This window comes from Aspergillus multicolor (genome assembly GCF_047715735.1).
Source record: "Aspergillus multicolor strain CBS 133.54 unplaced genomic scaffold BDW74scaffold_8, whole genome shotgun sequence".
In the NCBI taxonomy this organism is placed as follows: Eukaryota; Fungi; Ascomycota; class Eurotiomycetes; order Eurotiales; family Aspergillaceae; genus Aspergillus; species Aspergillus multicolor.
In genome coordinates this window covers 198499-220460 of record NW_027395959.1, presented here as the reverse complement: position 1 = coordinate 220460, position 21962 = coordinate 198499, and the positions used below count along the sequence as shown (strand labels likewise).

General features: G+C 50.8%; 8 protein-coding genes across 8 annotated transcripts; 2 read left to right on the top strand and 6 right to left on the bottom strand.

Annotated features, from left to right (window-relative positions):
* Positions 1-311: 311 nt before the first annotated feature.
* Positions 312-1851, bottom strand: BDW74DRAFT_150388 (E2 SUMO-conjugating protein UBC9). Its single transcript, XM_073724011.1, has 4 exons — positions 1474-1851; positions 1247-1407; positions 1155-1178; positions 312-982 (listed from the first exon to the last, which is right to left on the bottom strand). The coding sequence occupies exons 1-4, from the start codon at positions 1506-1508 to the stop codon at positions 729-731; spliced, it is 474 nt and encodes a 157-aa protein (XP_073585175.1). The 5' UTR covers positions 1509-1851; the 3' UTR covers positions 312-728.
* Positions 1852-2122: 271 nt separating this feature from the next.
* BDW74DRAFT_150387 (uncharacterized protein) lies at positions 2123-3031 on the top strand. Its single transcript, XM_073724010.1, has one exon. It carries the CDS (start codon positions 2392-2394, stop codon positions 2722-2724), a length of 333 nt encoding a protein of 110 aa, XP_073585174.1. The 5' UTR covers positions 2123-2391; the 3' UTR covers positions 2725-3031.
* On the bottom strand, positions 2805-4766 carry BDW74DRAFT_132604 (putative G-patch DNA repair protein (Drt111)). The gene is made up of 5 exons (XM_073722318.1): positions 4523-4766; positions 4041-4451; positions 3194-3987; positions 3054-3146; positions 2805-2984 (listed from the first exon to the last, which is right to left on the bottom strand). Exons 1-5 carry the CDS (start codon positions 4698-4700, stop codon positions 2886-2888), a joined length of 1575 nt encoding a protein of 524 aa, XP_073585173.1. The 5' UTR covers positions 4701-4766; the 3' UTR covers positions 2805-2885.
* Positions 4767-5046: 280 nt separating this feature from the next.
* Positions 5047-7016, top strand: BDW74DRAFT_132552 (acyl--CoA ligase). Its single transcript, XM_073722316.1, has 4 exons — positions 5047-5684; positions 5742-5778; positions 5831-6702; positions 6754-7016. Exons 1-4 carry the CDS (start codon positions 5154-5156, stop codon positions 6847-6849), a joined length of 1536 nt encoding a protein of 511 aa, XP_073585172.1. The 5' UTR covers positions 5047-5153; the 3' UTR covers positions 6850-7016.
* BDW74DRAFT_176769 (uncharacterized protein) lies at positions 6979-7557 on the bottom strand (the record flags this gene model as incomplete). Its single annotated transcript, XM_073728726.1, has 4 exons — positions 6979-7008; positions 7092-7255; positions 7363-7418; positions 7487-7557. The coding sequence occupies 4 exons, from the start codon at positions 7555-7557 to the stop codon at positions 6979-6981; spliced, it is 321 nt and encodes a 106-aa protein (XP_073585171.1).
* A 768-nt stretch (positions 7558-8325) lies between these two features.
* On the bottom strand, positions 8326-10563 carry BDW74DRAFT_132522 (ANP1/MMN9/VAN1 family protein). The gene is made up of 5 exons (XM_073722315.1): positions 9749-10563; positions 9054-9682; positions 8954-9001; positions 8688-8903; positions 8326-8636 (listed from the first exon to the last, which is right to left on the bottom strand). Exons 1-5 carry the CDS (start codon positions 9919-9921, stop codon positions 8470-8472), a joined length of 1233 nt encoding a protein of 410 aa, XP_073585170.1. The 5' UTR covers positions 9922-10563; the 3' UTR covers positions 8326-8469.
* Positions 10564-11463: 900 nt separating this feature from the next.
* Positions 11464-12560, bottom strand: BDW74DRAFT_176767 (putative HLH DNA binding domain protein; the record flags this gene model as incomplete). Its single annotated transcript, XM_073728725.1, has 2 exons — positions 11464-12469; positions 12517-12560. The coding sequence occupies 2 exons, from the start codon at positions 12558-12560 to the stop codon at positions 11464-11466; spliced, it is 1050 nt and encodes a 349-aa protein (XP_073585169.1).
* A 7049-nt stretch (positions 12561-19609) lies between these two features.
* Positions 19610-21613, bottom strand: ecm33 (GPI-anchored protein Ecm33). The gene is made up of 3 exons (XM_073722313.1): positions 21515-21613; positions 21383-21453; positions 19610-21324 (listed from the first exon to the last, which is right to left on the bottom strand). Exons 2-3 carry the CDS (start codon positions 21441-21443, stop codon positions 20195-20197), a joined length of 1191 nt encoding a protein of 396 aa, XP_073585168.1. The 5' UTR covers positions 21444-21453; positions 21515-21613; the 3' UTR covers positions 19610-20194.
* Between the last annotated feature and the right edge of the window lie 349 nt (positions 21614-21962).

Genomic DNA, 21962 nt, shown 5'->3' with positions numbered 1-21962 from the left:
CCAGTAGCTAAGCTGGGGGCATGACGCATGCTGGCTCTGGATAAATAATGCAGCACCCTTTTTTTTCGCCTTGCGAAGATCCAGACCGGCGCATGGGGTAAGGCGATCCATCTACTACCATACCCACGAGTACGGAGCACTGACACTGGTCAATGCGACGGTGGTGACCTCGGCATCCGCCGAGGGGACAAAGACGGCCGTAAACATGACTGCAACTATCTTGCCCCCATTCCACGTCTTCCTCACCGAATCTTAATCAAGATAAAGGATCTTCCCCTGATACAAAGGTTGCGCTAAATGCGCCTTTGCAGTATATGTAGACGCGCGGATTAAAAATACGCGGCAATGTAGATTCCTCACATCTATGTACCTAACGTAAAGGCGAAACCGCCGCCCATTATCTCGTTGTTCTGTGTCTTACTATCGAGACGCCATGCTCGCTAAAAAAGAAATATCGAAGAAACTAAGCAAACTGCCCTGTCTTGTCCATGTCGGATGTCCATTCAAATTGATCCGACAAAGTCGATGGAATCTATCCGCTTTGGGAATGTTTGAAGAGAAGAAAGTCGGCATGATACCGGTAATTTAATCTCCTATAATGCGCACCCCACGTTGAATATATCGCTGGGCGCCGTATCCGCGGGAGGCATCGGTGAACAGAAGCAAGGAGCGCGGAGATGAGGATTCCCGATCGAAGAGGGACAAATCTAGGCGCTGAGTGGCATGGCTTATATAGCCGGGTTTTCCTTGACGACCTGCTTCACACGTTTCTCATAAGCAACCCGGTCTTTTTTGAACATGTTGTATGCTTCCGCCTGTGCTGGTGATTCAGGATTCGGGTCGTCAAGTAAATCTTGGATACCAAGAAGGATTTGTTTGATCGTGATTGCCGGTTTCCACGCTTCGTCTTCATTCAAAATTGATAGGCAAACTGTCCCAGATGGGTAGACGTTGGGGTGAAATAGAGCTGGCACGAATTTGCCTAATCAGAATCACAGCCCGGTTAGCAAGGAAATCAAAGAAGGCAAGTTGACAACTGAGATCGGGTTCAAGTCATGCATGGTAACACAGAGCAAGACAGTACCCGACCCTAGGTCTTGAGAAATATAGCGGGATAGGTATGTCACCACAAGCAAAAAAAGCAGCCAACATACATTTAGGAGGTTTTGTAGGGTATTCTAAGAGAAAAGAGAGTTAGTCGACAACTCTGCGTCATATCCTATGAAGCCAGGCAGGGAGCACTCGCCATCAGGAAAGTGAACATCCAGCTTAAATAGTCCACCTTCCCAGATCGTTCCCTTCTTTCCCGGAATACCGCATTCCCACCGCTTCATATCCAAGACGCCCTGGGATGTACGATGAGGTTTGGCATAGAAGGCGAAAGGGTGGTCTTTCCGCCACTGTTTCCTGTGCGCAAAAGTCATGATCAGCCCAGTTCACTAGCAAAGGTAAAATAGGCCATTTAATAATCACCTCTCCTCGGTCAACCGGTTCAAACAGAGCGACATATTTCGATGCGATAAATACTGATCACAAGTGGCGTTGCGCGCGGAGAGAGGAGGCTTGGAAATCAAGCTCGAACGAAGGCAAGATTCTTGAACGAGTAGTCTATGGCAAGTCGAAGTACGGGGAGGTGGAATAGAAAGATGCGCAAGAATGGCGGAGAAAGTTGCAGCGTGTAGAAGTAGTGGAATGGTTCCAGCGCTTTCGTGTTGTAGTGTTAAGAGGCTTGGTGTTGTTGTGGTCAGGCAGGTTTTGATGAGAGACTCAAGAGATGTAGGTAAGAGAGAAAAGAACAGGAGTAAAGGTAGATAAAATACTCCTAGTGTCACTATGATTAGGCACTTGAATGGTCAAAGGTGAGGTTGTAAACTGCGCAAATTGAGGCCTGAGGCAAAGCTGCATGGTCTGGATTCTCAGTCCGTTCAGGCAGTCCAGCCAATGGGGGCTTTTCTTTTCAAATCACGTGAGAAGTATATAGATCCGAGTTGGCGCACTTGTGATCTGTTTGGATATTACTTGCGTGAAAAGCTTTTTACGCTATGTCTTTGAGGTGCTCCTCTTGACTGCATTATTAAAGAGATTCTCGGTTTGCCGAAGGCTTGATTGACAAAGAACTGTGGGCACAAGAGTAGATCGTACATTCCAGGGCTGCGCCCAGTGATCCTTTGAGCATGGATAGCAACCACACATTTCTGTCATATAGTCTCCACAGCTATTCATTGTTTACCGTTAATATTGCCTGGAGAGTGGCTATATCAACAAAGCCACCCTGCCTGGTCCATCTCTAATCTCAGGTCCTTGTCAGGAGCTTTTCTTAACACACCTCATCAGTCTATACCGACCCGACCGAAAGTTGGCATTCTTCAAAAGACATCAGAAACGACCAACATGTGCCATCGCATCTCCTGGTACTATGCCCTTTGCAGTCACCGACACCAGGCTTCCACCATCAATATTCGCTGCAACATCGTTTTTCAATGCAACTACGACTGCGGTATCATAGAAACAATGTCGCTTCCTATGTTCGGTGCCTGCGCTTCCTGTACTAAGAGAGCAACACTTGCGAGAGCCTCGCCACGAAAGACGTCATACGGATTCTCTCCAATAATGGAGGGTTTTGAAGATGAGGTCTTGGTGGAAAGCGACGAGTCTTACATGTCCGGCACGCATAGCGACGACTCTGTCGATGAACTAGAACTGTTCGATAGGGTCACATTCTAGTGGTTGAGCGAGCGATGGGAACATCGCACAATGGCAAAAGCCCAGCAGTTCATATTGCCCAGTATCATGAGGGTGCCGCATCGGACCGACACCCACGAGCATATATCTGGCCATGCTACAGCATCTCCAGAGTGTGACCGACAAACCTCAATGTCGACGAATCAGTCCTCATAGACGCCATCCTCAAATTTCTGAGCGTCAAAAAAGCGCGCGGTTATCTCGTTGCCGTTGAATATCCGACCTTCGAGCGCATTTACGGCCTATGCAATTTACGCCATCATCATAAGCATAGGTCCATCGATGTTAGTTGATCGAATGAGGCCACTTACCCGAAGGGCAGATAATTGGTTGGTGAACTTGACGAAGACGGGGACCGGCGGGCCGGAATCACGAGATATATAGACACGTTCCACACGACCATACTGTTTAAAGTTAGATATAGAAGCGAAGATGAGAATCGAGTTGTTACCTTTTCGCCGCATTCTTCTCCAATTTCCTGCATTAACCCACCTCCTTCTTCGCCTGCCAGTTCTGCGTCCACATCCATTCCGTCTAGCATCCCTTTCAGAATGATGACTTCGCTCATTGCACCAAACTTGCCCACATCCTCTTGCTTTCTTGTGCCGCCGATAATCTTGCCTCTACCAGCCGGCGTGGTGAAGCCCCCACCTTCGGCGTCCGGCCGTTTCTTGCGTTTCTCGACTTGAACTTGCAAAGGTTTCGCAATGCCTGAACCAGTAGCACCCAAGCCAGACCCCTTGGTCCACCCATACTTGGCCAACAAACGCTCAGCGAAACCTTTCTGGCCTGGACGTAATGAGCGCTGACCATCTTGCCCAGCATCTTCTGCATCGCCTTCTGTCTGCTGCTCGTTGGCGAGGACTTCTTCAAGCTCCGCCTCTGAGGCAGGAATATCGTCTGGTGCCGGTGGGAGGGTATATCGAACAGGTGCGCGCGAGATCGTTGCGGATGGTGCCTGGATATTTTGCAGTGTATTTGATGGGGCCAGCGGAGGTTGATGTTGTCCTGACATCTGCATACGGCGGAGATAAGCATCATCGCCTGTCGGTGCATCAATTGGAGGTTCTTCAGGTGGAGGGGGAGGCGCCGAGTAGTCCACCTTATCCGCATTGACTATATTTGCTGCCATGTGAGCTCGCCGTGCGAATGCATCTTCTCCAGAAGCAATGTTTTCAGGGGGCGCTTGTGGGATATCGTTGAGGTTGGGGGGTGGAGCGAAATTGCTTGGAGGCGCAAATCGCCCTGGCTAATGTAAGTACTGGGAAGACTAGAGATAGATAGGGACTTTGACTCACTGTTAACTGGGCGTCCATAATCTTCGTCGCTATACGAGTCTCTGCTCGGCGAGCGGGCCATGCGGTGTGCATATAGACGATCTTTCCATTCTCGCACTTCGGATATCTGCTCATCGCTGTGCTTGTATTCCTCGTATATGTTCGGTCTCGACGGATCATAAATGTCATCCCAGTTCTGCACAAACTCTTGCGCTTCTCGGTTCTTCTTGCGCTTTTTGCGGCCGCCGCGCTGCCTCTTAGGTCCCGCGTAGAAGCCATTGACGTCGTCCTCTTCGGTAGCCGCCCAGTCTGCAAGCGTGGACTTGACGGGAGCTGCAGCCGGAGCTACAGAAGTAGCTTTTGGTAGAGCGGGCTTCGGCTTGGGTTTCTGGGTCGCGAGTTGCGGGCGCTTTGTCGGTTGGAATCGAAGAGCTAGACGTCAATGGATGAGCAATCATATCACACTTGCACCAGCCTAGCCAGGATGAGGCAGCATCGCATACCATTATTGGCCTGCTTTTTTGCGGCAGCCTCCTCCGACTGAGCTTCCCCTTCTGCTTGCTTAAACACAACCGGGGCGCGCGAAATGGTTCCGGGCGAGTTGTCGGCAACCGGGTCGAGTAGGTTGGCGTAAAGTGACAACATGCCGCCCGGTTTGGCGGGCGTCGAGTCAGAAGCCATACGTACTGTGGGTTGATTGCAGAGTAGTTTAGAGAACTATATTGACTGAGGTATGCAGAGAGCTCTGTAGCAGAGTTATTCATGCTTGGTAGAGCCGTTAAGAGGTGATGTTTGCTCTGTTTGCTTCGACGGTTATTCTTGGGCAACCTACAGCAGGACCCACCTGTTTTGATAGTCACTCTTTCCCGCCATGACGATCCTCATAGCTACCCAGACAGGTGGATCTCTTTTCTATCGGGCCAGACGTTTACCTATCGGATACGGGGAGCTCGGCAAATAGGCCGATAAGCCCGAGGATGACGAGATAATGAATGGAGGTTACCTAGTACTCTACTCCGTAGACGCCGCCAGGTCGGGGCCCGGGTCCATTAATTTGGACCCAGTCTCTTCTCGTCTCAGGTTTCTGTCACTACTCCGTACTCTCTTTCAATCCGTTGCCTGAATCCTTGCGAAATGGCTACATTGGCACGATCCTTTTCCGCTGATGGCGCTGGCATCGCCGTCATTGTTCCCCAGAACCCAACACTATCAATAACTTACAAGGAACTACATTCGCATATCTCCGACTTTCAGGCAAAGCTGGCCAAGCTCGGTGTCGGGCATGGCGCTGCAGTGAACCTAGCTCTTGTCAATTCCTATGAATTCATTGTCGGCTTTCTGGCAGCCTCCTGGCAGCGCGCAATTGCTGCACCTCTGAACCCGGCCTACAAGCAAGACGAGTTCGAGTTCTATATCGACGATCTCAGCTCTACCCTAGTTCTTATTCCCCGAGGATCGCATGCACAAGATGGCCCTGCGGTCCGGGCAGGCAGAAAATACCAAGCGGCTATTGCTGAGTGCTTCTGGAATGGGACCGAGGTTGTCCTTGATGTGAAAGAGCTAGGCAAGCTTCAGGGCAAGGGCAACGTCGGTGTTCAAACCGCTCAACCCGACGATATTGCGCTTGTTTTGCACACCAGTGGAACAACTGGTAGGCCCAAGGCTGTATGTGGATAGGTCTCCTGATAGTTCAGGTCAATGAGCATTCTAACGCCATCACAGGTTCCACTTACTCACAAGAACCTAACAACCACGATGAGTGAGTCCCTGGTCAATATTCTTAAGATAGGACTAATTCGGCTCCATTTTAGGGAACATTCAAGCAACGTACAAGCTCACTCCGCAGGACCGGACATACCTAGTGATGCCTCTGTTCCATGTCCACGGACTTTTAGCTGCCTTCCTGGCGCCTCTTGCCTCTGGCGGCTCAGTAATCGTGCCCGCCAAGTTCTCTGCTCATCAGTTCTGGACAGATTTTATCAATCACAAGGCAAACTGGTACTCCGCCGTGCCCACTATTCATCAGATCCTTCTCAAGTCACCGCTGCCTAACCCTGTTCCCCAAATCCGCTTTATCCGCTCCTGCTCCTCGCCGCTTTCACCAAAAACGTTCCATGATTTGGAGAAGACTCTCAACGCCCCGGTTCTTGAGGCATATGCAATGACGGAGGCAGCCCATCAGATGACAAGCAACCCCCTTCCCCCAGCAAAGCGACAGCCCGGCAGTGTGGGTATCGGCCAAGGAGTCGAGATCAAGATCCTTGATCAGTCCGGAAACGAAGTCCCCCAGGGTTCTGAGGCGGAGATCTGCGTTCGAGGAGAGAACGTTACAAAAGGCTATCTCAACAACCCCGCGGCCAACAAATCCTCCTTTACTAAGGACGGCTTCTTCCGAACAGGCGATCAAGGTAAAAAGGACCCCGACGGTTACGTGATTATCACTGGCCGCATCAAGGAGCTCATCAATAAGGGCGGAGAGAAGATCAGCCCGATTGAACTGGACAACACGCTTCTGCATAATCCTAAGGTTGGTGAAGCTGTCTGCTTCGCGATCCCCGACGAAGGCCACTACGGCGAAGACATCGGAGCAGCGGTGGTCTTGAAGAGCGGGCAGAATGGTACTGAAGATGAGTTGAAGTCTTGGGTCCAGGAGAAGCTGGCTAAATTCAAGACACCGAAACAAGTAAGCATCTACACTTTCACTGCGCCGCTGCGCCTTGCTAACACCCTGAAGATTTGGATCGTGCAGCAAATCCCCAAGACCGCCACAGGAAAGATTCAACGACGCAAAGTCGCAGAGGCTATGCTGAAGCCAAAGGCCAAACTGTAAACTGTTTCTGCCATTCTTGAGCATATTAGTGTACATCTGTTTCCTATGCAAATATAGTCATCATTCGTAGAATGTACTAGATGTATGGCACAAAACCCGATGTTCCCAGTTATACCTAATGCTTCTCATCTAAGATGCAACCCTAACCGCAGACTTGAACTAAACGTGCCAACCCAGTTAGCGACAATTCACGACGACCGCCAAACACTGCCAGGTGAAACGAGGTATAGAGGTAAACAAACCGGAATAACCTGCGCGGCATCCAAGTCCCAGACCCCAGACTTCACGTAGATGTCGTCTCGGATAATCTTCCACGCATCTTCCACCTTCTCTCCAAGGATGATGAGCATGCTCCCCTTGAAGGAGGGTGTCTCGCCGTCGGATGGGTGAGCATTAAGCATAGCGCCTGCATCGAGCAAACAGAGAGAACCAAAGGCCTTAGTAAAGAAACGTACTTGCCGAGGGGCGTAGCCTCTGGCTAGCGAGGAATTAAGTGCAAAGGAATGCACATACCACCAACAACAACCTTGCCGGCCTCAACGAGCGGCTTCACGCCCTCGAGGTGTTTCCTGTATAAGTTGTTAGGACGGACCCTCAAGCGGTACGGAAGATGGAAGGAAACCGAGACAGGACATACGATCGAACCTCCAATCTCTTCTCCTGCGCACCAGGCTTATCAGGGAGGATGCAGAGGAATTCGTTGGCCATGGTCGACAGTGTCTTGGATGCGTTGAATAGATAGCGAGGTGAAGCGTAGAATGTCCTATGAGGCTGAGATTGATGCCGAAGGAGAGGACCTAAACCCCGAGTTGTCGTTGCTTTAATGAGGCGGGGTGTCTGGGTGAGCATAGTGTTGGTGGGGAAAATAGTGGGATCTGATGGAGAAGTCTCGGGGAGGACCAGGCTATCGGCGGCGGAGTTCTATCCGAGGTTGTAGCACAGCAGCGTGCCGGCCGAGTCAGCAACCAAAGCGAAACTCCTCAGAAATCAGGCCTTATCGTAGGTCTATGCGTAGAGTTTAGTGATTCAGTTCCACTTGACCGTCAATTGACTACACATAGCCTATATATGTATGTACAAAGAAGAGCACCATATGCCTTTCACTGATCGCTGTCCTCGACTTCATCTGACGCAGCTCCTATGCCACCTAACACAGAGTCATGGAAATGGATCATTTGTAGCCTGCACTGAGGTCCATACAATTCACCGCAGGGAGCGAAACGTGGGATCCATCGAAGCAGAAAGCGATCAAGGCCAAGACTCTGTGTATAAGACTCGGTCATTGACAGAGTGCCCTTCGCCGACGAACAAGAAAAGCTCAAACAGAGCGTAATCATCGTTCAACTCTATGAGCCTCCAAGACCGCTGAACACATTCCCCATGCGCCAACAGAAAAAGCAGACATAACCCTAGAACACAACGTAAGAGAAGGCTAGTTACCGGAGTCGAGCTGGCAGTTTGCGACTTCCGAAAGGAAAAGTGATTAATAGAAAGAGCTGCGTAGGATGGCAAAGCCCCGCGTGATGAAACCAGCTGCTATGCGCCAGTTGTACAATGCGCAGGGGTATTTGAAACATTGGGTAGTTGCCTCGGGCGAGAAAATCAACTCAGGTGGGCGAACTAGTACGCCTTGCGGTCGCCGAGATTGCCGGGCTTCTCATCGGTATCGATGTGCCAGACAACATAGTTTGGCAATCCGATGACCTGGTATCCAGCACGCTTGGCCATCTTCGCAAATCCTTCAGTTTCGGCCTGGTTCTCGAAGGCATACGCCGGGAAGTTAATTCCTGAGAGCAATGTTAGAAAGTAATGGACCCATAAGGGAGTGTTGGATCTACCTGAGCGATGGACGTCGGCCTTGACAACAATGTTGACACCACCAATGCCGTCGAGCTCGACCTCTTTATCCTTGTCGTTCCTCCAGTCGCCCATTCCAACGAGATATTCGCGGCCGGTGTCGTACTCCTTGTAACCTTCGGCCAAAACGGTGTCAGGGTCCAAAGTAGCACGGAGTCTTCGGCCCTTGTCAGATTCAATCCAGGAGTTGTAGTCAACTATAGCAAGTCAGCAAAAAAGTCAGCCACATGAAACCATGAGTACGTACAGCGACCCTCAATATCAACGCCTTCTCTGTACCGGTGGAACCAAATGTCTGAGAGAGTTAGTGGATTTGGAATCATCAGAGATCATGGATGAAAACATACTCGGGACGAGGATATCTTTGTCATGAGCGATGAAATCCTCCAGGATGGTCTCCGGGCTGTCCACAATATCTACATCTCGCCAGTACACCCACGAATGGTCAGGCTTCAAAGCAGAATAAAGCAAATAGTTGCGGGCCCTGCCGATGGCCTTGCGCCGAGGTCCCTGTGCAGCGAATGAGTGTCTGTCCTCCACGGACATCTCGAAGTCGGTGCCGAAATCCTTCTGAACAATGGTGGCGCTGCGGAAAGCGACCTTGTCGCCCTGATCCTGGATGCGCTGTAGTTCGGAGGCGAGGTTTGACAGGGTGTCGTCCTTGGTGTCACCGACAAGGAAAGCAAGATCAATCAGCTCGTGAGGGTACGTCAATTTGTAGATAAGGTCGAAATATCTGTTCAAATGGGTCGATGCATCTCTCAGCGGGGTGAGTATAAGGATTCGCTCGCGGTTTTGAACGGCCTGGTTCGTAGACTTGATGGGGTTGAGGTCGACGTTCTTGATGGAGCTGGAATTCACTTCGTAAGGTTCGTGGTAGTTGAAGAGGACCGGGGTCTGGGCATGAGCGGTCCATTCGGAGATCTCGTTGAGGCTCATATCCATTGGCGCTTTCGGAGGCCCATAGCAGTAGAAACTGGCGGTTTGACGCGATCAGTACACCTGGTCGCTTCGGCACTGTCAACAATATGTGTCAACTTACTTTTGCATTTCAGAGGCAGAGCTGCTGATTCCGCGCCATAATAGGACAATCAGGCCAGTAACGGCCAGGGATATTAAGAAGCGTGTCCTCGTCACTAGAACTAGGATCGCCCGCCATGGAGGCAGCCTTGCTCTGGCTGATTTCCACGTTACACCACCCTTCGGAAGTAGCATCTTTATGGGTAAGATAGAGTGATTTTGCGGGAGTTGAAGAAATCGAGAGAAGGATATTTATAAGAGTGAGGCACCAAGATGCCCGCAAAGCGCGACAATGCCCGGCACGGTCTGTCTGGACACGCGGCGAAGGATAGGGGTGCCCTGCGGTGGTGACTCCGGAGTCAGGGGGGTTGGTCGACGGGTTCCGGGATGTCAAGAAATGCGTAGCCAAATGATTAAGATAATAGTAAGCTATTCAATGATGTGATCGACTTTGCGTAGAAAGCCTGCACCGGATCGACGAAGGAGGGCGAAAAAAAGAATTCCGTACGGAGGAAGGCAGTAGCACCGATCGCGAGGAGAAAGTGACGAACCAAACGAGTGGAAAGAACCGGATTGAGGCTCGATAGGATACCGGGCGAGCAGATGATTTGATTGACTCCCGTCGTGGTCGACGTTGAAGAGCGGAGGGGGCGATGGGCGATGGGATGGGAGAGAAGGGGTCGTCGGTTGAGTGACAGCTGGAAAATCCGCCAGCCGCAGTCCAGCCAACTAATACTATACTACTCCGTTTTAGCCTGTCCCCGAAATTGGTCCGTGGTGAGTTACTTTCTATAGCCCCAGACTTCAGGCAGTAGGACTAACTATGCACTGAGTTCTAATTACTAACAATGGAGACCATTAATATGAAAGCATGTCATCATAATTTTCGGGATAGATTTAATGAGAGCTGACTCGATGTTATCCAACGAGGCAAAAATAAAATACGCTAACCGTACCAGCCGGCACTGATGCCTCAGGCGTTACGCAGATTCTAGATTCAGGGTCTCGAGCGCATCGACCCTGAAGCATGAATCTAGATAACATGGCATCCTTCCACATAATTGTATGACAGTGGTTGACGGAACCATAATCGATTGTCTCCTCTCGCTCAGCTTCCAATCCATATGTCTTACTTCCTCTCTATCACTAAAACGTGAGCTGAGAACACCTGGCACGTGCTCAATTATTGAAGGTACATATGTACTGGCACTGACAGTGACTATATCATCATCATCATCATCATCATTTTTTGTCTATAGTGCGAGCTAATTATGACATATATATGGCCAGCACTGTTGGTTTGTTTGAATAGATACCATGCCCCAAGCGTGACCAAAACACCAGATTCCCAGGCCCTAACATAGGAGAGTACAAAGGAAAGTAACACCGAAATATGCGCTGGCACGTATAGTGGCACTCGCTACGCCATAGGCTCCAGGCCTCTGAGCAGCAGCAGTTAGAGATATGCGGGAGTTCAATGTTCCGCATTGAACCATCAGATGTATTATACAAGATGGAAAGCAGAGAGTACGTCGGGAGATCGCCCATCCCAACGATCTTTGTGCGCGGTCAGAGTGCCACGAGATGAGACAACATCACGGACACGCTGTTAGAAAGTCAAGGACATGCTTCAAAAAACCGCCCGCCGCTCTATTATTATCGAAGAAAAACGATCACCATAATCTGCATGAAAAGTTTGCCAACAACCTGATTGTCGTTATCACCGCGCGCTTTAATTTATGGCGATTGAATGAAAGACGAAGGTCGAGAGCTAGTCGTCGAATAGGCAGTTTGGTGGAAGATCGGAGAAGAAGGCCCGGTCGATGGAGGCGTTCGGCTGATGAACGATTGACCATAAGAGTGTGAAGTCCCAGCAGACAAAGCATCAAAGCGACCAAAATCCGGGGTAGTGGCGCCGACCCCACTAGGTCTATGCAATCCAGGAAGCATGACTTTGGGTGCGGTATCCGGCAGCGAAGCGACTTCCAGCGGGCTAGGTTGCTCGCTCTTTGGACGGCAGCACATGTGCCCATGGGCTCGTGACTGGTATTCAAGGGCTCCAGCTCGCTCTTCCAACTCTCGGCTGCGTTCTTTGAGCTCCATGTTCTCGTGTTGAGACTCCAGGAGCTTGTGGTGAAACACCCCAGCAACGAGTTTGAGCTGATCAATATACATCACACTGGCCCTGATGATGTGTTCCTTGGACTGTATCGAGTTCTTCGAGGGGTTCCATCCCGCCTCTTTGAGAAAGTGGTCCGGAACTCTGTCGTCCAAACCTTGAAAGCCGACACTGATGTTTTTGCGTCTGTCCGCTTCAGCAACGCGGTGCTTTTCTCTCTGCACATCCGGGAAAGCCACCATGCTCGCCTTGCGTTTTCGGCCGCACTGCTGCAGTGGCTTTTTGCGGGTTCGGAGCTCTTGTGGCTGGTGAATTGAGGCCCACAACTCATCCAGGGGAACAGACGTAATATCAGCAATTGATTTGAATGACCCCTGCGACGGCACTGGACCTAGCCAGGAATCTGCAGAGTACGCCGGGGAAGGAGGTGAAACGGTGTGCTCGGATGGTGACAACATTGGTTTGGAAAGGAAGACCTCATGAGTGCTGGGTGGGCTGGGCATGAAATTTCTCTGTGTAAAGAACACATCCCGCTGGGGCACGTTGTGCGGAATTGGAGGCAAGGACCTGCTCATAGTCATATCTGCTGAGCCTGGTGCGGATGAGATCATTGCGCGCACGCTGCTACTTCAGGTCAGTCCTGTCGGAGCTGAAGAAACAAAGATACTTACGGAAGATGATAGCGCGGAGAGGCATCGCCTGTCATGGAGGCCATTGTGTCAACGGGTAGTCTGTGATGTTTTCTGTCCGTCTTGTGCTGGAAGGGCGCCAATATGCAACCTAGATGCAGTGTAGTCTCTTGTTGATCTGGGAGAGGCGCCAGCATGTACAGTGATAGAGCACGAATGGATGTATGTCTGTACACGGCGTCGGATCTTGAAAGTGGACAGTAGTCGTGATACTGAGGAGCAACGATGAAGGCAATGAAAAGGACTCAATGTTATAGATCAGGAGGAACGTGACTGAGGAAGCGATAGCAATTGAGGGTTGCACGAGGCCTTTGATACTGGAAGGCACTCGAGGTTGAAGCGGGATGCCACATGCTTTATATGTGAAATGAACGAGGCGAGGGAGACGAGGGATGGGCAAAAATAGTAGGTAGTGTGCACTCGAGACCGGAGACTAGGGTCAGAGAGGGAGTGTGCTAGTGGATGTGAGACCCGAGAAGGAGTGCGTGTGGAAGTGGAAGAGGAAGTGGAACGGAAGATGGAGATCTCGATGTATCACCGGGCAAGCCCCAGCGATCCATGTCCTGCACCAAGTGGGAAAGCCGCCCATCTCCAGTTCGTCCTTTCAACAATGACTATGACTTACAGATCGGTCGTTATCCTTTCTTTGCTTTTTCCCTCCTCAACCCTATTCACTTAGTACCGAAACTTTTACGTTTTGGTTTAGCGTCTCCTTTCTTTTTCCAATATCATATCAACTTTCCCCTGCTCATTCTCGCCGCGGGGCTTGCAGCTCTCTCGACCGTCGCCCTCTATTGCTTCATCGAACCCATCTTTGCCTCCATCGCCCCTTGGGCCCCCTGCTCCTTCCATTTTCGTGGAAAGAGGCCCTTTTTTTTTTCTCCATGAGGCAAGCCACGCGGAACCGCCACGAAGATTCCGTCAGAGTTCGATGCTCAAAGCTAATCCGATTTCGCGGACGTCTGGGGCTCTATTCTCTATCATAAAACGCACGGACGCGGGACAGAACGCGATTTACCAATCAGCGATGCTTGATCGTATTGTACGACCGTCGCCAATCTCCAGTGGAGTGAGAAACGCAGACCCTTGATTTGTCACCCGTTGTAGCGGACTCTCGATCTTCACGGGGCAACCGATATGCACTCCTCCTTGCATAGAAGCCTCAATACAACTTCAATAGCACCGACCATTGTTGGGCCACAGCCAATGCCATCCACTGTGTCGGGTAGTGTCGATTGACGCGTTCTTCGTCAGGTTAAGCGCCCCGATATTGACGCGACGGGACTTGGGACATGCTTCCGGCGCTTATGTTTCAAACCGAGCAAAGACTGCAGTGTGGGAGCAATTATCAATCTACGAAGTATTTGGGACAAAGATATGATTGTACTCGTTCCCCATTGAGAGTACAAGGTTAAGACGACATGCCACATCGCTCCTCCCGTAGCCACCAATTTGTCGACCCGTGGTTCACACGCTGGGCTACGAAAACAGCGCACTGTTCGGGGCTTGCTGCATCAATAAACTCACCCTTTAATGTGCAAAAGTACGATTCGAGGAGGGGGAGCTTCCCAGATTAGTCCTTTTGCATGAACTTCTACGCACAGGCAATTCGCAGGGCCCCGAAGCAGATCGGTCTCCCGACAGACGGCGATCCAGAACTTAATAGCACGAAGCAAGGACTCTAGTACTCTGAGCTTGTTGCTCAAACGCGAAAGTACTCGAAAGAGCAAGTTAGCCTCCCATGTTCCGGTCTCAGCGCGTGGTTAGCAGCTTTGCCTGCCTTATGGCTCTATCTGTGGCAGCGAGGTTGCAAGAGACAGAGGTACACTACAGTGTTACACTGGACTTATCCAATCAAATTCCTTCTGTCAAGGATCTAATTTGGTTTAATGGAAATCGCCAAAGTATTGTATCTCAGAATAAGCCAGGCTAAAGCGAGCCCAGAACATTTGCAAAGATAGGGTCTGAAGTGAGATCGCCACAGTCCACAAGGTCTACCCAACGATGCGGCCCCCGGACTGTCACCAGGAGATTCCGGTAACCGGGATTTGTCCTGGCAGCGTGCATCGATTAGTCTGGCCTAGCTGTTTCGTCTTTTGGATCCGGTCCCAGGAAGTCCAATACGAACGCCGTGACTGAACTTGAATGGTATTTGGAATCCATGTTAGGCATCTCCATCTGACAGGAAATATCGTCATCCATGCCCGGCCACTACCGAGAACATGGGATGGGCGCCATGTGGCGTAGGTGCTGTCGCCAACCGTTCCCAATCCGGGAACATCTTAGTTCATTCGCAGTTGATGGGACATATCGGTGGCGGCAGTGCGAACAGTCGCTCGAGGATGCGTAAAGTACGGCAGACGTGTACGCTTACCGGGCTTTGATCCCGATGATTTGCTCAATAATTTGTTATGATCATGCATGTCACGGAAGTGGAGGCGGTGGGTCGTATGGCACCGGGTATAGAACCTGTCATCTGTGTCCCCAGATTCACTTGAGAGGGGAGAACCAGGATTTCAATAGGGCTAAAGCTTCCCATGTTTCTCCATGATGCCACGTTTCTCGCCTGGATAATGTTGATGTGCATGATTGTTGTTCTGACGGTCATTTTCTGTCTTAGCTTCCTTCTACTGGCTAATGCACCGGTGTTGAGCGACAGTGGCTCGTGTGTGGAGGCTATCGAACTCTGGATATCATCCCATGCGAGTGATGTGCGCCGATGAAACAAGCCACGATTTTTTACTTCAAATGCTTATCCTAGCTTGGAACATGCGCTCATTGAGTCAGGCACGAACCTATTGAACATTACTCGCAAACTGTACTCCATTGAAGTGCCACAGGTACAGATGTCGAAGCGAGCAATAGAAGTCACCCGACATCCGGTACCGCATACCGAGTTTGACTCTGTGTCTCTCAGGCTGCCAGTCGACTAATATCCTTCTCTTCGTGGGGATGTGCGTCAAAAAATGTCCGAATCTCCTCTAAGCTGCCGGGTCTCGCTTATCCTCCGGGATACTGCATATTATGGTGCCCCAGGAAGCCCTCAATCTCAAGAATCCATTGGATTAGATTGAAAGCGATAGCTACTGTGGGGAAGCCCCAGGTCTCGAAAAAGAAAGAAATGTGAACGGAAAGCATTGAGCCAGGCAACCCTGCCAAACAAGTATGTACATGCCTTTATTCTGCTGCTAGATCGCGGATTATACCTCCCGTAAAAATCACAGGCGAACAATTGTTTGCATGCTCAACAAGTCATCCAGAGAACAATTCCCTGGATTGGGGTTGGAGCTTGGCCCTTCCTCGAACTAGAACGAGCTAATAATAGCTCCAATGGCGAGAACGTCAACAAGCGATGCATCAGAAAGTCAAAGGGGGCACTGATCTCCTTTCAACATGTGTCCATTATCCTCTTGCGAGCCCTATGGATAATTTCGTCGGTCTTTTCTCCACGCATGGAGCTCACAGCGGCTCTTACAAGTTACCTATCGACTCCAGAGTACAACGGGCCCGTTCAAGACGGTTCAACAGCCTAGCAGCCCATACAACCTGCAGACCGCGGGCCAGGGATAATCCCTGCGTGCAGGTGCATAACCTATACAAGACTCATCCTCTGCTAAAAACATGGGTGCTTATTCGCCTTTTGCTTCTTCTCGCTGCAGCAGTGCGTCTTTTACGGCTTTTTCGGTGTTTCAGCCGGTCCTGGTTTGGAGCTTGCCGCTTGAGCTTCGCCCCCAGCACGATTGAAGTCCTGGAACCAAGGGGGTCATTGCTTTTGATGCATAACCTTGACCCACATCTATAGCTGACTCGTGCTTCTTCTCGAATCTGAACTCCAACAACGGATCTGGACTACACTCGTCTTCTTTCTACTATTTGTGGGTTGTTAACCGGTTTGGCATTCTAAAAGATCTCGCACTAGTAGTGTTCTGCCTACGTTGTTCTCCAACTGCTCCGGCTCAACGCACCATTCCAGCTTCATCCCTGTCCAGAGTCCAGAGCCATCTGCCCCAATCGGTCTACAGCATGCACCCGGGGTCTCGGATTCTGCAGGCATAAAGCCAGGGCTGTTCATTTTTTCTGGTGAGCCAAGCTGGCAGCTCAATGCCTAGCGATCAATCTATCACTTTGCACGATCGGGTGATCCAATCATTCAGTCACACTCTGAGGACTGCAATCCTTACAATCGACCACGCAGCTACAATTCATTCGCGGCCTCAACTCATCGATGTGTCGTTTAGTGATTATCAGCTTCTCCGCAACCCCTGGTACCCTCTGCTGTTTGTTTCTCCTCTTACGGCAAGGTAAGGTTTACTTCGTACCCATTTCAGTCAATTTATTTCATATATCAGATCTTGCTTTCCAAGAAGGAACAAATGTACTTCGTGCGGAGTATATCCACTTCGGCGCACAGGGGATCAGATCCAAAACCATTCATCCACGCAATATGGGTGTTTTCCCTCCTTCCAGCTTACAGTTATCCCCAGCTCATGCGTGCTTGGTACGCCTAATGCGTGCTCATGAGTTAACGTGGCCCGCTACCTGCGATGGACTAGATCAGTCTTCAGCCAAGATTAAGGACAAAATGTTCGCAAGATACGCGCTTCCAACCTACTTACCGGTGAGCCCCTCAAACTCACTGTCTATACTTCGTAACAAGAAAGCAACATATATACAGTTCGACAGGCCGTCTTCAGCCAGTAGAATGCACCCTAGACTACATCGAAAAGATCGCCCAGGATCCATAGCGATACATACAGAGAATTCTACCATGGCCCTGAAGGTTCGGGGTGGGCCCGATGCACGCCTCTGCAGTTGGGCCAGTATAATCCGTACGGAACATCGCACCCAGTTCCCTCCGAACCTTGAACTAATTCCGGCCCCTTACTACTGTACCTACCTACTTAAGTCGCAGTACTCTGCAGACGCGCCTCACAATTCTCCCTATGCTCAACATATTCAAAATCAGTACCCACCTTCCGAGTTAAGGCCGTCGAAACTGACACATCATTGATCTACTTACTAGTGGATGTACGACCAGCCTGGACATGTACTGTACATCTGTTCTAACGCCCGGCGGGTGTCACTCCCTACTCCCTAAAAGGCAAATGTATGGAAACGGAACTGAACAAGCAAGGCCTGCACTTATTCGCGGAGATTTTCTATATCAGAGAGGTCTTTACTAGCACTGTGCCCTTGCGGAGCACTACCCCATCAATTCTCATAATTCGACATCGGCCTAGGTTGATTTTACAGCACGACGATTTCAGCCTCTACCTACATAGTACCTTGGTACATCGACAAGTATAGGTATCTATGTACTGTGCCACAGCACAGCGCTCCGGCCCGAACGCATGCAGCAACATCATGCATTGTACCGGGCCCGGTGTGCGTATACGGAGCATCGATATCAAACACTCATCAATTGCATCATACCCACACCCTGCAAGAACTCCTCCCAACAAAATCAGCGGGAAATGGAATTCCGCGGCGTTGGCGTAAGGCGCGGTTACACAGGGTACGCAGTTGCAGTTGCATGGGTTGCCACTTGCTATCCGCCTATCTAAACCAGACCAGTCGTATCTACATGTTAGGCTTCATCGAACCGGGGCCATGGGGCACTGTACGTGGTGCATTTTCAACTCATTATCCACTTTATACTAGGTTGAAGTGGCCTGCGGGAAGACCTCAAATCCACCGGTCCACTGGACGGTTCGTGATCGATGGATCCCCCGGCCCGTCCACGTCACAATCATCTACTCCATCGTACTGGAGTCAATCCGAGTCAAGCTGTTGGAAAGCAAAGCGAATACATAGAGAAAAACGGAGTCCGACCGCAAACCCGGCACTCCCTTATGGACGGATTTCCCTTCCGGGTTCCTATTGCTAGGAATGGGATAATTGGGGTACGGTAAGGGGGACAAAAGTACGAGCGCCTACTTCTGCCGCTGTGCCCACTCCACTATCAACGGACTCAACCCGTTCAGATATCATATCTACTCCCACCTCCACCTGCAAGCCCATGAATCTGCGAATCTGCGACGGAACTGTGCCGCGAGACGCCGAGACCAGGTGCCGCAGCCCTGGGCTGCGACTCGTGAAGTACTAGCTCGACAACTTCCAAGGCACTGTTGCAATATATAAACTATGAGCGTTCATTATTGACTGTGCCGTAATACATACACACGAGTTCGCTTGGAATTTGTTTCCGAGACCAATGGTGGCTCAACGACGGCATTCACGAAGTACAGCGCACATGAGGACAGGAGTCAACCCAGAACCAGGATTCCAAATACGCGCCAATTGAATACATAAGATGGGCTTCCCTCAATGTTGCCTGCGCTCGGAATACGTACCTATTAAGCTCGCCTGGTTGATCCTTCACCGTTTCGGCCACAGCAGGGGTGGACAAGTTCCTGCTATCCTAGCCTTTGGGAACAGCTGGGAAAACACTTCCAGCGTTGGAGGAGCATGGGGAAGCTCGATAAGACTTTGATTTAGGTCACAAAGGTATGTAGATTCCAGACCCGTAAACGTTCACCGAAGTCTGTGGTAGGCCTACGACTCAACGTCAAAATGTATCTTCAAGGTCACAGTCCGAGCCTGCCGGCTTACTGTAGCCTGCGTTGCCTTCATCGTTCACTTGCCTACACTTCGGGGACCTGATCTGGGTAAAAACATTACGATGAACTGAGTAATCGACTGCGAGGGCTTGGTTGGGCGAATCAATTCCGGCATAAGGTGCCATTGAGATCACACGGATCATGTAGCCGAAGCCAGCAGCGTCCTAGAATTTATTGTAATCGTACTCCGCAGTCAGTGCTCAGACGTTGTAGCGAGACCGCAGACAGGGTCAATTCAGAGTTACGCGGATGCGGCACCCGTCCTCCGAACAAGCTCGATAAGGTGATGACGGTCGTTGCAGCTGCATGACGTTGTACTCCATGCCTCGTGTCACGCGATAAAGGTTGTTGTCAACTGGAAAATAATCCAGCGAGCGGTCGAGGATGTTGCTCAACAAGGTCACCCTGGGAAGGGGAAGATATATATCATTAACGTGGAGGCCTTAGGTACCCTCACATCTTCAGATTGCAACAGCCCAAACTGAAACGAGGTGTATCATTTTGGACAGTGCAAAACTTGATAACATAGGACTAGGACTTGAATTTCTAGATATTTGCTTGACCTATGGATGCCTACACCACACGGAAAAAGACATCCGGATGGAATGGAAAACATCACTCGAGCGAGTCCGTGAAGCTTACGGACAGACCAACATGACTTTGTCGCGTCAAAATTCGAACCCAGTGCATACACACAGCATTATGAAAACTTCATGATACGGATAGGTCATCAAAAATAAGCATGAACTGCGGAAAGAACGTCTATAAAACAGCTAGAACAAGATTCGAGCACCGCCAGCTCGGAACATCCACCTTGCAATATTTCCACTAGGCCCGTAGACCAAAGGCGCTTTCCAACAACTGCCGACGGTAGACGATAAGAGTGCTCAAAACCTCGATTATTATCATAAGAACAACGCGGTACAGATATCAAAACCCCGGTGCTTATTATGTCACTTTACACGACCACGATGGGCGAAGGGAAAGACGAAACCAGAACGCAAAGATGCATACACAACTGTCAGGTATCCATGGCCTTTTTACAAAACATACTGGACGAGAAGGCCGAACATGGCGGCAACACCCATGGCGGGAACGTTGGCAGCAGTCAGGACGGCAGCGTCATCGGTGGGGGAGGAGCTGCTGCCGGAGGTGGTGGTGCTGGAGCCAGAGGAGCCATCGGCAGTGGTGGGGTCGCTGGTCTCGGCCTCGCACTTGTAGGTACCGTGGATGGTGTTGTCCTTCCAGGAGTTGAAGGTAGAGCAGCTGAAGTTACCAGTGCTCTGCATGTTGAATCCACCACGAACGTTCTTGAGCGAGGGGAGAGTGGCCTTGTCGAAAGCACCGCTGAAGTCAATGGCACCGGTGACGGTGGCAAGCTTGGGGAAGTTGATGGTGCTGAGTTTGTCGTTACGGGTAATCAGGAAACCACCGTTGACGGTCTCAAGAACAGGAAGGCTGAGGTTGGAGAGCTTGGAGTTGTCCTCGAAAACAAGGTCACCAGACTCAGTAAGGTTGGGGGCGCTGAGAGAGGAGAAAGAGTTGCCCCAGAAACCGAGCTGACCCTCGAGCTTGGTGAGGGAAGGAAGAGAGACCGAGCTGACGTTACGGATGGTCAGGTTGGTACCGGTGGCGAGGTTGGGCAGGGAAATCTCCAGCTCGTCGTAGTTACCAGCGAAGTTGATCAGGTTGGTGGCGTTCTTGAGGTTGTTCACGTCGACGGTCTCGAGCTGGGTGTTGTCGGTGACGATGAAGCTGCCAACGGAGTTGAGCGAGATTCCGTCGAGGGAAGAGAGACCCGTGTTAACGATAGAGACGCTGCCGGCCTTGGTGACACCCTTGGTGAAACCGAGGCTCTGGAGAACGGGGACAGCCTGGAAGTCGATCTCGCCGACCGAGGTGAGTTGAGGGAAGTCAAGCGAGGTTAGCGAAGTAGCACCATCAAGCTTGAAGGTGTCGTCAATAGTCTCAAGAGTAGGAGCAGAGAGGGCGGTAATGTTCGCGCCACCGGTGCTGGTCAGGGCACCCTTGATCCTGGTAACACCGCTGATGGTAATAGAGCCGGACAGGCTGTCGGAGAGCTCGACATCACCGTCAAGACTCTCACAGGTGTTGTAGCTGTCCAGGTCGCTCTGGCTGTTGATGGTGATGGTCTTGCCACTACCGCAGCCTAATTCCTAGTTAGACGACGCGCGACCAGGGCATAAACAAGATATTATTTGACTCACTAGCAGCGAGGACGGCATTGGCCGCAGCGAGGGCGGGAAGAGCGTATTTGACGAAAGCCATTGCTGTGTCTCTGAAGCCAGGAACAAAAGTTAGTTTCTGTAATTCGCGACTCGTATAACAAGAACACTCACCGGAAGGTAGATTAAACAGTTATTCGACGGGCAATGCCTGGCCCTGTGCGTCGGGAAGTCAAGCAAGAGGCGAAGAGGCCGAAGATGGGAAAGAGGATTGATAAACGAATGAAAGAAGGGGAGCTTCAACGAGGGAGAAGCTTTTAGGCAGACGTTTCTCGGGCGATGAGAAGACGGATCCGGAAAGTACGAGTTCAAACGGAGAGGAATGAAGGGAAAGAAAGCGAGAGAAAGGAAGCGAGGAAAAGGAAGGACTGGATGGCGAGTCGCAGAGGAGGAAAGCAGGCTTTCAGGGAGGACAAGAAAGGAGTCGTGGCCTGGTTCGGTCTGGTTGGTGGAGCCCTCCTGGCCATACCGGCCCCGCTGTATTACAGACACGTTACAGCGGTATTCACACAGGTCGGTTGACCTCAGTCAGTCGCACATATCGCACGTATGAAATGGAGTA

Bases quoted from the DNA above. Each gene is read 5' to 3' on its own strand.
- BDW74DRAFT_132604 (XM_073722318.1), bottom strand. From the start codon at position 4,700: ATGGCTTCTGACTCGACGCCCGCCAAACCGGGCGGCATGTTGTCACTT. The intron at 4,452-4,522 runs GTATGCGATGCT...ATTGACGTCTAG, and splicing joins AAAAAAGCAGGCCAATAATG to CTCTTCGATTCCAACCGACA. The intron at 2,985-3,053 runs GTAAGTGGCCTC...TAAATTGCATAG, and splicing joins ACCAATTATCTGCCCTTCGG to GCCGTAAATGCGCTCGAAGG.
- ecm33 (XM_073722313.1), bottom strand. From the start codon at position 21,443: ATGGCTTTCGTCAAATACGCTCTTCCCGCCCTCGCTGCGGCCAATGCC. The intron at 21,325-21,382 runs GTGAGTCAAATA...ACTAGGAATTAG, and splicing joins CAATGCCGTCCTCGCTGCTA to GCTGCGGTAGTGGCAAGACC.
- BDW74DRAFT_150387 (XM_073724010.1), top strand. From the start codon at position 2,392: ATGTGCCATCGCATCTCCTGGTACTATGCCCTTTGCAGTCACCGACAC.
- BDW74DRAFT_150388 (XM_073724011.1), bottom strand. From the start codon at position 1,508: ATGTCGCTCTGTTTGAACCGGTTGACCGAGGAGAG. The intron at 1,179-1,246 runs GCGAGTGCTCCC...CTTTTCTCTTAG, and splicing joins GGATGTTCACTTTCCTGATG to AATACCCTACAAAACCTCCT. The intron at 983-1,154 runs GTATGTTGGCTG...GATTCTGATTAG, and splicing joins CCCTACAAAACCTCCTAAAT to GCAAATTCGTGCCAGCTCTA.
- BDW74DRAFT_132522 (XM_073722315.1), bottom strand. From the start codon at position 9,921: ATGCTACTTCCGAAGGGTGGTGTAACGTGGAAATCAGCCAGAGCAAGG. The intron at 9,683-9,748 runs GTAAGTTGACAC...TCAAACCGCCAG, and splicing joins TCTGCCTCTGAAATGCAAAA to TTTCTACTGCTATGGGCCTC. The intron at 9,002-9,053 runs GTATGTTTTCAT...TAACTCTCTCAG, and splicing joins CAAAGATATCCTCGTCCCGA to ACATTTGGTTCCACCGGTAC.
- BDW74DRAFT_132552 (XM_073722316.1), top strand. From the start codon at position 5,154: ATGGCTACATTGGCACGATCCTTTTCCGCTGATGGCGCTGGCATCGCC. The intron at 5,685-5,741 runs GTATGTGGATAG...ACGCCATCACAG, and splicing joins CAACTGGTAGGCCCAAGGCT to GTTCCACTTACTCACAAGAA. The intron at 5,779-5,830 runs GTGAGTCCCTGG...GCTCCATTTTAG, and splicing joins GAACCTAACAACCACGATGA to GGAACATTCAAGCAACGTAC.